Raw genomic sequence first — 12,954 nt, 5'->3', positions numbered from 1 at the left:
CCTTGGAGCGCTTAGTTCTCTCCGCCATCCCCGCCGTGTGTGTGTTGCATGCATTTAACAGCTGCGTGTGTGTAAACTGCCCCGCCCCCTCGCACACAGACGGGGGAGAGAGAGAGATCTCTGGTCTGGATTGGAAAGATCGAAAATACATCATAGACGCATTTTTTTGTCTTTTTGCATGTTAGAAACGAGTTGGCGACACTAAGACTGCGATATAATGTTTTTGTAGCAATAATACATATGACATATATTTTTTAAATGTCTCCAATACCGATAAAAAGACCGATAACGTTGGAGCTCAACGGCGCGTAAAACACACGTGATGACGTCACCAACGAATCGACGACTGAATTAGTTGGCAAATAATTTGGTCATCGATTAAGTCGATTAGTTGTTGCGCCTCTACCGTACTACCTGCTTAAAGGTTGCCTCAAACATTTATCTATCGAAAATATTTAGCAGTTCATTTAGGTATCCATGTGCTCCTAAACTATAGAGCTGGTGATAACGGTGCACTTATTAGTTTCCTGTTATTTTCCTCAAATGAAAAGTACATTATGTTGTGTTTTTATTCAGTAAGTAGTAAAATAAAAGGATTTCATGAATTTGTGCTTTATATTTACAAAACTCCCACCGCCATAGCAAAGAGGGGTTATTTTATCCTAATAGAAATTCTTCCTTTTTAATGTTCTCACAATCTAACCAAACATGACATAAGCTGGCAAATCATCTTATTAACCCATTGCTAATCTGTCTTCCCTCTGCTCCTCAGGTATCTTGCGGTACAGGGTTGATTTCCAGGGCATGGAGTACCAAGGAGAGAACGATGAGATCTTTGATTTGGATGACTACTAGGTAGTCGGGGACTGATATTGGGAGAAGAAAAGCAAAGGAATGAATGAAGAAATGAGGAAAGAAAAATGCCACCTCTCTTGCAGCAAGTGAGAGGTGCCACGTGTTGACCATATGTATGACAGACACACCTTCCAATTTACCTGTTGCATACACAAACTTGCGCATACATTTCATCTGTACACACATGACACAATGTATAACACAGGCTGAAGAGGAGTGAGATTTTCTTTCATCCAGAGAGGGAGAAAGCCCTTCCTGAATAAATCCCTGCCTTAGAGTGCTGGTTCCTTCCCCTAGTTGGATTGGACTCGACTCATTTTGTTCTCTTTTCTTTTTCCTCCTGCCCTCCATTTTGAACGAACACAACAGCAAGTTCCCAGATTCCTCGCTCTCCCAGACCCGGTCTGAAGAAGAACTTTGGACTCACTCCTCGCATATAGAAAATATATTTTCCTTTCTTGCCTCATCATGCCTCTACCCTCTCTCTCTCTCTCTCTCTCTCTCTTATCCCTTCTATGCTTTCTCTCTCGGTTTTTTTTTTTTTTTGCATTTCATTTTTTTACTGGTAACTGCTGCTGTTGTATTTTATGAGAGTGGGGGATTTTTTTTACCTGGGTTTCTGTAGAGAAAGGGGGACAAAGTATTAAATTTGAACTGCTGAAAACCATTGCTACCTCTTCATCTGCTCTGGTCTCAATCCTGTGCTGCGTCTGTCACCTTCCTGGCAGAGTGGACCTCCTCTGCTTCCCTGATTTAGAAAGAATACATTGTTTTCCTGTTAGTGACAAGTACGCATGAACGCTTTTAGGTGATTCTGTTGTTGCTTTCTCAGGATCCACCTTTTCGTATTACAATTTAATTCATCTTAACTTTCAGAAAACAAAGGCCTGATAACTTTGCTTTCTTAAATTCCAAATCAATTTAAAGGTAATCATTAGTCTCCCCGTTGACAAAAGATGAAGTAGTCATGAGATGAACTTTTCCATATTTTTTTTTTAATCCTTGTCCCAATTTTGAAATACTTCCTGTGTGTGGTTTCATTTTAAAATTAGTCACAGCTTTCTGTAATGACACATCTGTTTAAAATCTGAATTAGTTGATTCATTCCAGTGAATATTTTACAAAAAATGTGTGTGTTGATTAGGAAAATCAGATGTGGTGCTTGCCTCTATTAGGGAAACCCGAAAGATAAAGGTGAGTTTTTGTTCTTAATGCTTTGTTGAGAAAAGGTGACGGAGCTTCACAAAGCGGTTTTTAAAAAATGGCCATGCGAAACACCACACAGTCATCCATTAACTATTTTATAGAAAGTTGCATTGGTTCAAAGGACACGATAAGGTAGTCAAATTGCACTAAGGCTCCTTAGATGAATTCTCAGAATAGGCACTCTGTTTAGGAAGGAAACTCAACATCCTGCACATTATAGCCGTGAAAAAGGTCCTGTGAAGATGACGATACAGTTTTCAGATTATCAGATGAGTAATTTAACATTAACACTCAATTGACTGAGCAGCCAACCTTATGTAATGCCTGTGGGATTCATGTGGAAAGCGTGAACAAAGGTAAAGGATGAGGAAATATCATGCCTTATAAAGAGTTCTTAGAATTATTTTGTATTACTTCTATCTATGCTCATGCAGTTTCATGTTTACTCAAAGTTTTGATGTGAACTCTGACATGCTTTTATGCAAGAGGTCCCTGGTGTAACTTTCATCCCTCTGTGTATTCACTTGCATTCTTTTTAAGCATATGTCTAACATATGCAATTTGGTGGAGATATCATGAAACAACCCAAACATCTTCTCTGAAATGTATTTGGCCTTATTTTTTCAAATATTTGAAGAAAAAACAACTTGAAAACACAATATCGGTTACTGTTTTTTGGAGCAGGATTACAATTAACATTTCCTTTAATCACACATGACATTACAACCGCCGACATCCTGCAGCAGCTCATAGCAAAGCTATGCGGATGATTGATTTTGCCTTAGTGTATTCCACTTCAGGATAGCAACAGCATCTTCATCCATTTGCCCTTTTGTTTGGGGGAGTCACCGGGGAAGCCTTGGTAGCACGGTAAGCCAATCAATAAAAAGCAAACTTACCAAATCACTCCCCCTTTGACCAAATCTGTCCAATCAGCGCGTTTTTTCATCGCATGGGCGTTACCATCGCCCCCACCCACCCTTTTGACACTGCCCTACCAAAGCTGTGTGGTTGAGCGAAGTGAATGACGTCTCTGCATTTGCGGGCCGCCGACGCAGGGCTGGGTTTCCATTTTCAGAGCGAGTTTCGGGGGGGATCGTCAACATGGAGCCGGAGATGGAGGACAAAACGTTGGAGCTTATGGTAAGAATCGTTTCGTTATGGCATCCTGGACATCCGAAGTGTTCAGTATCGCTCTTATTTCGGGGGTAAGAGCCGAGACTCCACTCGACGGCAGGAACGAGCTGAAGCGGCTTGAGAGGTGGAGGAGAAAGGAGGGGGGACCAGAAAACAGAGGGAGGGCCTGAAATTATCGATACATTTCGCTAGGATTGCTCCGCATACTGGATAAACAAATAGCCGAGACCTTGACTTCGGCATCTGATAGATTATAGTCATTTGTTGTTTGAGATAACACTGGTACACAGCGGAGGAATTGAACGGTAGACGTCCGGTCGTCGGCCGAAGACAGGATCCTCGGGGTAACGCTCACTGCGGTGACGCTGCGCCACTTTAACTGGGCCCTGTCTGATACCTAGCCTCGCAGCTAACACAGGCTACAGGGCGATCAACCACGCAAATGTACGGGTATGTTATATTATGTACTTTATGTTAGGCGTCTTCATGGTAATCGATACGTGGATCAGTCAAGTACATTTAATTATACAACGGGATGTTGTTAAACATCGTAACAGTGTGCTGGTTCTCTGTTTATATTTTCAAAGTGCGTAGAAGGAAGTGTAGTACTTTTTCATTCACATAGCGTTTACCACGATTAGCGAGGTAGCAATTAGCTTTGTAGCTAAGATGCTAAAAATGCTAGGTGTACTTGACAGCTATTACCATACCAAAACAGACAATTGACCTGGGTGATGAAAGCTCTATTGTTAACCAGAATCACGAACTCTCCGTTTAATGTCGCTTCCTCTCTATATACGGTCATATTTTGGTCAATAAGGTCTCTTTCCTGTTAAATGATAAGCTATCTTGATAAGCTAACCAGCTAGGCTAACGTTAGCTCAGTAATAGCTAACATTAAGATTACAGGGGTCAAAGTGGTCTCCAAGAAGACGCAATTTAAGATTAGGCACAACTGTTTTTAGTCAATTAAAGTATGGATGTGTTTCCTTTCGTGTGGCTGCTCCTCGTACTACATATATGAAGTACCGCACAGCCCTCAGCTTCCCCAACAAACACATCAATTGTATTGCTATTGACATAGCACGTTAGGCCCTAAAAGTTACATTAATATCTTAGATTGTTTTGTCGATTATAGGGACCAGACGTCTCCTGTGACACACTCTAGTGCATGAGTGAGCAGGTAGTGCCTATTTTTTGCTGAAAGGTCCTATCCAAAACTACTACAGATGTTTTACAAACGGTGAATAACTTACTTCAGAGAAATGAAAATTCACCATGAGACCGAAGGATACTTAAGTAAGGTGTTGATAAGCATAACAAACCTTTTTACAATGAAATGTAATAGGTGAATTGCTTTCAAAATAATGACTTGATTATACATACAGAAAATATAAATGTGCCAACATGTTTATAGCAAGTAACATAAAGACATATTCATGTTGAAAGGAGTTTATTAGCCTAACATAGTATGAAATGTAATGTATCTGTCCACAATAGCACATACTACAGTATCCTAACAACTTAGTTATATTTTACATCATTTATATTTGTCTATCGCTGAAGAACGAAACGTTTACAATTAAAATAAATCTACATTTGAGCAGGGGTTGTGGTCCGTAATCTCACAGTCCTACAAACCATTTTCAATTTTGTCCTGGTTGTCTCTGCATTTATTTGTTTTTATATCATTTTTGTCCCAGTGATAATCAATAATCACTCATGAGAGTGGGGATGGCAGAACAGTGGGTGGGGTTTCTGTCAAAACAAGAGACCAACATTGACTATTACTCCCCCCCCACCCCTCTCTACTATCCCCCTCCCAGTCTACCTATCCCCTCCCAGTTCATGTCTAATAATGCTTCTGTGTGTATGTTTATCAGTCTGTATCTTGTGTGTGATGGAGTGTGTGTTCCTGCGCTCACTGTCAATGTGTGTGTAGCTCTAATACTGGTTTTTCCCCTCACTATCCCCCACCTCCTCCCCTCTTCTCCTCTCCTCACCTTTGATGGTTACACACCCACCTCCTCTCAATTTCAAACCAAACCTTATTTATTTATTATCCCATTATATTTATATTTGAACTTTTCCACCGCCTGTCCTATTCCTCGCCAACTCCTCACCACTTCCATCCTTTCATTCATTGATCCATCCATTCACTCATCCCCTTTGGTTTCCTCCTCCCAACTTCCCTCATCAACACACCCCACCCCCCCTTTTCCTTTACTTCCCATCTCTGGTCTCTTGCTCTTCCCTTTCTCTGCCTCCCTCACCCTGTCCACTTGGTTCTCCTCCTCCCTTCCTCTCTCTCTTTCACACAGTGCTCTGTGCCTCGCTCTCTCTGGCTGGGCTGCTCCTCGGTGGCTGAGAGTTTGTGTGCACTCAGGTGCCTGCAGAGCATCCCCTCCAACCGGGCTCACAACCAGGTTCTCTCCTCTTAATTCTGCTGCTCCTTCTCCTCTCCCTTCCCTTTCCTCCCTTGCCATCTCCTCATCCTTCACTTCTGAGCCCACTCCACATGACTCCTCATACCACCCTGGTGCAGACTGCACCCGCTCACCCTCCTACCTCCTCACCTTATGTTGTCCTTTCCTCCCTGTTGGAAGCACACTGCTCTCAGGTTCTTCTCTGGTGTGTCCTCAGACTCTCCCTGCTTGACAAAGAATTGTAGCTTTATAAACTGTAATTAACTTATAATGATGTCAAATCACAGTTGTTGCATCTAAACCAGTCCTCAGGTCACTTAAAAAGTCAAACAGGGTTTTGTGTAATGAAAAGGGAATGCTTTTACATTCAGCGTAAATAGTAGACTATTATATATAAGTAATTTGGTGTGAGTGGAGGGAGGATGCAGGGGGTACCAGAGAAAAACCCCACACTGAGTAACATTTTCTTGCCTTCTACCTGGAGGTGTGAGGGCCGAGGTGCGGGGTCTCCCTTCAAGCTCTGAAAGGCTACATGCTTGCTTGCCTGCCTGCCTGACCAAACCTGGTCTGTCTGTTTTTATTTTTCTTTCCTTCTCTTCTTCTGCTCTGCATGATCATCAACATCAGCAAGCCCGTTCTGGCTTCTCGTCCCGTCTGCTTGGGTCTTGGTACCCGACCCTTGGTTTGTGTGTTGGTTAGTGCCAACAACTTATATGTTCTTTTTTGGTTTTGCTTTCCACATTTAGCTGTGTCACCATCTTAGATGGATAATTACATTAAGCAAAACATTTTAAAGATCTTGAAGGGGTTTCGGGTTTTTCTTAAAAACGATCCTGTAAATAAGTATAACTTTTAGTATAATTGATATGAAGAAAGCCCGCTGAAGAAGCAGTAACAGATGAATACAAAGAGATCTCTAATCTACCTTTTTTGCCAACAATGTTGTTTTCAAAGACTGACCTTGTCTCAGTCATCACCTACGCATATATTTGATAGGATCAACTCTCCCAGGTAAAACCTTTTTGTTTTTCCTATTTCCTTGAATTAGTTAGTGACTTGGAAGTCCATCTGGTAATAACGGATACATTAATACTTTTTTTTTTTTTTGTGATCTGGTTGTTGGGTCCCTGTTCATTTCAGGAGAGTCTTCAAAGGCTTCATAGTTCAGGAATAGGCTTGTTTTGTGAAAAAGTAAATGTTACCGTGTGCAAACATGTTGGTTTAAGGCGGTCTCCTGACATCAAAACTCAGGCGTATCTTTAGTCACATCTAAAAAAAAGTAAACAGACAGCCCTCATAGATAATAGCAGGTCTCCATGTTGGTTTTTACTTATGTGATGATGAATCAAAGATTATGATATTGCTGCTGGACTGTCCAAAGAAGTGTATATGCTATAAAGAACCTGTTCTTTGCCATTTATGTTTATTAATACTAAATATATTTTGTGTTAGTTGTCAAGAGACAGGTCAGTCTGTCAATGATTGATTTGTGCCATCAAAGTGTTGCTATTGAAATGACTTGAGGCTCTGTAACATCTTTGCAGTGCACTAAGGGACTTGCTAGATATTGGTAGGATCCGGTTAAGTCCCAGTATTTTTTCTTTTTCTGTCCTGTCTGTATGCTGTTAGTCACTATCAGATTTTATTACAGTCCTGCCCGTGCTGCTGCCAGTGACATACCCAAGATGCTGCAGTTTAATTTCCTGTCCAGACTACTTAGCCAACATCATAGACAAGCAAGCGAATAGATTCCTTTTGTTGCGGTGCTTAGTTGTTTTTACTCCATGTGTGTGTGTATGCACGGGTGTTTGTGCTCGCCTCAGAAGTCATGATGGTTCCCCTTTCTTGGCTGTGTTTGTGGCACTCTTGTGTCCAGCGCTGTCCACACCGCTGCCCCGGCTCTCACAGTGCCAGCAACACAGATCATGCAAAATAAAATAAAAACAATAACCCACACCTCTTGTGTTTTTTTTTTATTGTCTACAGAACACGTCAGGGATGGATTCACAGACCCTCGTGGACGATTTGTCGCCAAAGAAGACCACAGTTCTCAAGGTGTGTGTGTGTGTGTTAACTTTGTGGATCCATGACGGCAGCTTCGTGTCAACAAATAAAGACCTCCTGCTTAGATGCTTTAAAATTACAGTTTTTTTCAAATATGTATATGCTACATAAGAATGTCATACTTAATAAGTTCATTACTTACATTAAAATATCCTACCAAGGTGAACCCTCCTATAAAAGGTTGGTGATATTGTAGTTAAAGCACAGCCTTCAAAATCATTACAACATTTAAGGAAGTGCAGTTTATCAGTATTTTAAATTGTGATTGGACTCTTAGTATACTATGGTATCCTCTTCAATTCAAGTATAAACTTCACACTGATGTTGACATTAACATTCCTTTAAATACATTCTTATTCCCACAAACACCCACAATACTGCAGGCTTTTAGTGGTTTAATAGCATTAAAAGTGGGGTATGTAATTTATTTCAGAAACACTTTTTGTTATATTCCATGGAATGCTCTTAACGTCCCGATAGCAATGAATATATTAAATGCTTTGACAATAAATACATAAAAAGAATTCATCTGTGGAAGCCGTAGTACTGTAAAAAGCACGACCAGCCAGGGATGGCCTACCTGCCTGTCAGCCTTCCATCTCCTGCACAAACGTATCTTGTCTGTGTTGGAGGAGGGGCTCTGTAAGGAAGTGGCAGATTTTTTCCAGTTGTGTATTTTCAAATTCTAGCGCACTCGAGCTGGTTTCTCCAAAATGACCTACCCCACCTTTAAACCTCGGCAATGGAAAGTGATTTTGAGCCGAGTCCACCAATAAGAACTTCCTCTTGATCCTGTTCACCAGCTGTTTTTAAGGATGGAAAAATTACCTGACAAGGATTGAGTTGCTATTGTTTTTGTATTCTAATGTAGTATCTCAAATTGAATTTTTTTAATGTGTTTTCTCAAATTTACAGATTAGTAATGGTCCTGTTGCCGTGTCCCGCAAGCGTCCGTCAGAGGGGAACTATGAAAAGGAGAAGGAACACTGCATCGCCCTGTTCGACCAGTGGTCGGAGGCCGACCAGGTGGAGTTTGTCGAGCGCCTGATCTCCCGTATGTGCCACTACCAGCACGGCCACATCAACTCCTACCTCAAACCCATGCTGCAGAGGGACTTCATCACTGCGCTGCCAGGTACAAAGACAAAATAAAGGGCAACAATTGGTAGCAAGAACTCCAACAGTGTGCGCTCCATCTTCTCTGACGCAGTGTGACCACAGTTAGGCTGTGTATCTCTGCTTGATACCCTTTAAGGTATTGATCATTATAACCCAGCACCAAGTCGTTTTGAGACTTCTCCAGTCATTCAAACGATAACAGCATTTAATCCTTTTTGTTGCCAGAATTTGAAAACAATTGCCTATCTCTCTGATTGTGTTTGAAGCAAATCACCTCTCGGGTGACTTGTGGCCCACTAATGACCCCCAACTCATAGTCTGTAGTCAGGAGAGGTTGAGCGCAGTAAAAATATATATTTTTGTCATTTCAAACTTTTCAAAATGTATTACTGTTAAAATAATTTGGGTGGAGTGGTGGGATTTTTACAGTATAGAATGCTTACAGTAACATTATGGGTATTTCATTAAAAACTTAAAAAAGTATCGGTGTAGTATATTTAAGGGTACTGGATTTGGTACTGGTATCGTAACCTTTTAAACAATACCCATCAGTACAGACAATACTTTGTTTTTTTACAGATTTGCTCAAACAATATCCAGATCTTATAACGGACAAGTCTATTCAAGGGATTTTCATCCATGGCCAAGTTTTTTCTCTGCTACAAACCTAAGAGTTAATATGGCTTTCAACAACAACATAGATTAAACTATAGAACGTTTGTACTACATGGTATTCCTAAAATGTTCAAGCAGGTTTTTCTATTGCTGATTTTGTTTTAAAGACATTTCTAAGTATTGATAATAAATACCAACAAACAAGGATTACTTAAAAAACCAGGCACAGATAAAGCGAGCGTATGAAATCCTATTCATTTCACAGCCAACACTCAGACTCTTCCCTTCCTCCCTCTAGCCCAAGGCTTGGATCACATAGCGGAGAACATCCTGTCTTTCCTGGATGCACGCTCGCTTTGCTCGGCAGAGTTGGTGTGTAAGGAGTGGCAGAGAGTCATCTCTGAGGGTATGCTGTGGAAGAAGCTCATCGAACGCATGGTCCGCACCGACCCGCTCTGGAAAGGCCTGTCTGAGAGACACCAGTGGTGAGAGGATATAGACACATACTTTAGTGTAAAATGGATGCATGCTGTCTTGAGTTTCTAAGTAAACTACGTGTCTTCAATAAACTTGTAAGTGTTCTTTTTACCTGGCATTTATTTAAGATAATTTAAAGTGGATAGCAGTACAGTTATACTTGGTTGGTCTTGAGTTTCTGCATTCAAAGAAAGGAAAAATCCCAGTGGATACAAAGCAGCTGTCATTTTTATTTTTTTCTTCCCCTAGGGAGAAATATCTGTTCAAGAACCGCACGCCAGAAGTCCCACCCAACTCCTACTATCACTCCCTTTATCCCAAGATCATCCAAGACATAGAGGTAAGACGCAGGAAATGGATTTCAGTATTACCTGTTTTCTCCAGTAATCGACTCTCAAAGCAGCCGTTGTTATTATTATTGCATCAGATTTCCTTCATTTGTTAAAAAGGACATTTTGCAGGCAGTGCATTTCAAAACTCTATGAAACATGTTCCTCAAGGTGCATTTCAAAATGTCATGAGCAGATGTTTTGAGCCTTTACAATCTACTTCCCATTGGCTAATCTAATGGTTTTATATTTAAATTACAAATGTATTTGCACTTTTCAGAAGTGTTGTTTTCTTTACACAAAATGCTCACATGTAGAAAATGTTGATTACAGCTAACAAAAGATGTTTAAGTTATGGTTCTGGTGTTACTGATCTCTCTAGTAACATAACATTCGGTTTGACTCCATAATCTCACTCTGTTTAACTGCAGTACTTCTCTTCCTCTGTTTGCCTTCTGTGTTTCTGTTTCTCATTGTTTCCCCATCTTTTCTCCAGACTATCGAGGCAAATTGGCGATGTGGCAGACACAACTTGCAGAGGATTCAGTGTCGCTCAGAAAATAGTAAAGGGGTTTACTGCCTCCAGTACGACGATGACAAGATCATCAGTGGCCTTAGAGACAATTCCATCAAGGTACGCTTTTATCAAACGGTCAACAACCGAGGTCTATGAGATTATTACCATGCCCATTTCATTTGTTTTAATCTTTACTAGACTACCTGGCCACACAAAGCTTCTGGTCCAAAACTACCTGAGCTGTCTGTGTAGTGGACACGTTCATTTAAAAATGCATAAAAGGCTGTTTGTTTCATTATGTGAGATACTCTTCCTTTATGTCTAAGGGGGCCGTGTGCAACAGGAAAGAGATGCATGACATGATTTAATATCCCACATCAACAATAACCAGAAGTACCTGCTTCTTATGGTTGATACCAAAAGTATGATCAATAATTTCACACATATTCAAAAGAAGTACATCACTTCTAGTTTATGCACTTCTGAGGTAAAAAGATTGATGATGTAACAGTAATTTATCAGGACAAATTAATTGCAGAGTGAGGCTAGTTGTTTCTATACACCGCATTGTTCCACATTTCACTCATGAAACGTTTTGCACAATACATTTACTGGCCCACAACAGAGCTGGTTAAGGACGCAGTAGCTGCAACCCCCTCTTTGATCAAGGTTAGAGAGAAGAAATGTGGTGAAAATAAATCACTTTAAAACTTATAAGCGGTAAAGGCAAAGCTCAATTTGACCTGACATTTCTGTTGTACTTTTATTAATGACTGATTGGTATCTGTCAAGACTGGAATATAACTACAGCCCTAGTAGTTAGGCATACATTAGACTTGAACATCTTATTTGTGTGTATAAGCAGCAGCAGCAGGAGTTCAGAGCCCAACATGTTGGCTATGAAAGCACATGCATGCTGTGTGTGAGGTTGTTTTCCTCTACCTGCTGTATGAAATGAATCTTTTCTCAGTGCTCAGTGTGGCTTAGCATCTTATTGTCTGTGGCGCTGAGCTAACCCAGCAGACACTGAGAAAAAAACACAAGTGAATTAAAGGATAAAAGGGCTCAGCTCCAAACCTGTTGTGTGTTCCACTTAGCTGTCTGGCCTAGGAGGGGAGAAGAAGAAGATGATGATGATGATGATGATGATGAAGAGGAGGGGAGGATTTAGGGAGGAGAAGGGTGCATTTGTCCTATTGTTTGGAGGAGGCTGACGCTTACCCAGGGAAAGGCTGAATGGCTCTTACGTACTCAATCAGAGCTCAGCAGTGGGGAAGTGGGGCATGCACACTGCTGTGAGAACAGGCCGATGTTAACATAACCCCAATCTGCAACCTTTATACAACCACTCATTTGACCTCTTTCCGTGTCCTCTTCCTCTGCTTCACTCATCTTTCTCCCTTCTTCTTCTCCTCCTCCGGTCTCCTGACAGATCTGGGATAAGCAGTCTCTGGAGTGTCTGAAGATACTGACCGGTCACACAGGATCAGTGTTGTGTCTGCAGTACGACGAGAGGGTCATCGTCACCGGGTCTTCTGACTCGACTGTCAGGTACGACACACATTCAGTAACCGAATGAACACAATGTGTTTTTGGAGAGTGACCAGCTGAAGAAACCCTGTTACTCAGAGTTAATTAGGCTGGATGTTTGGATGACTTAAAGGGATTAACTGCTGGGATCCAATGACATTTGTTCATCTTTAGTTCATATATTTTTAGTTTGAACACAATGTACACCCTTGGTCAGCTTTGGCACTATAATGAGATGTGAGGGGGGGGGGGAGAAGGAGAAGATGGGCTTTTATAAAGACAAGATTTCTGATACTCCATTATATTTACTACTAGGCTATTATCTCTAGCGGTCAGGTTATAAGTCAACAGTAATGAGCTTCTCCAGGTTTCTTTTTGTATCCATTAGTCAGCCTTGGTGTTGAAGAAGTCATTTGTGCCAAAAGTACATGAGACGTTTGTTTCCGTTTCAAAAATCTACAAAACAGAGTAGTTAATACTTTTTTTTTTTTCAAATAGTTTGGGCGCAGTAAAGCCAATGTAGTGGTGAATCATGTATTCCCCAACTGAAGCAAAGCTTCATAATGTATTACGGCTCCTACACACGGCGGCGTGCGTGGTCGCTTGCCGGCGGGGTGGGGGCTGAAACTCGACCAACAACCAATCACATGAATCTCCCGCCCCAGACACACAAGCACGC

At 41.2% G+C, this 12,954-nt stretch overlaps 2 protein-coding genes across 3 annotated transcripts in view; both read left to right on the top strand.

The window, feature by feature from the left end:
* The window catches only part of etf1b (eukaryotic translation termination factor 1b), a 663,186-nt gene extending 661,664 nt beyond the window's left edge, over positions 1 to 1,522 (top strand). For both annotated transcript variants that reach the window (XM_010780571.1, XM_010780573.1), the window contains exon 11: positions 773 to 1,522. In XM_010780571.1, coding sequence (XP_010778873.1) covers positions 773 to 855 — 83 coding nt within the window. In that variant the 3' untranslated portion in view covers positions 856 to 1,522. The remainder of the gene's footprint in view (positions 1 to 772) is intronic.
* Positions 1,523 to 3,067: 1,545 nt separating this feature from the next.
* LOC104953613 (F-box/WD repeat-containing protein 11-like) lies at positions 3,068 to 12,339 on the top strand. Its single transcript, XM_010780574.1, has 7 exons — positions 3,068 to 3,204; positions 7,611 to 7,679; positions 8,604 to 8,823; positions 9,721 to 9,907; positions 10,149 to 10,239; positions 10,725 to 10,862; positions 12,178 to 12,339. The coding sequence occupies exons 1-7, from the start codon at positions 3,166 to 3,168 to the stop codon at positions 12,322 to 12,324; spliced, it is 891 nt and encodes a 296-aa protein (XP_010778876.1). The 5' UTR covers positions 3,068 to 3,165; the 3' UTR covers positions 12,325 to 12,339.
* The last annotated feature ends 615 nt before the right edge of the window (positions 12,340 to 12,954 follow it).

This window comes from Notothenia coriiceps, unplaced genomic scaffold (assembly GCF_000735185.1).
Source record: "Notothenia coriiceps isolate Sejong01 unplaced genomic scaffold, NC01 NC01_scaffold00022019, whole genome shotgun sequence".
In the NCBI taxonomy this organism is placed as follows: Eukaryota; Metazoa; Chordata; class Actinopteri; order Perciformes; family Nototheniidae; genus Notothenia; species Notothenia coriiceps.
This window is presented reverse-complemented; position numbering and strand designations above follow the sequence as displayed.

Coding starts and splice junctions, on each gene's coding strand:
- LOC104953613 (XM_010780574.1), top strand. CDS start 3,166: ATGGAGCCGGAGATGGAGGACAAAACGTTGGAGCTTATG. Junction 3,205..7,610: donor ACAAAACGTTGGAGCTTATG/GTAAGAATCGTT, acceptor TATTGTCTACAG/AACACGTCAGGGATGGATTC. Junction 8,824..9,720: donor CTTCATCACTGCGCTGCCAG/GTACAAAGACAA, acceptor TCCTCCCTCTAG/CCCAAGGCTTGGATCACATA.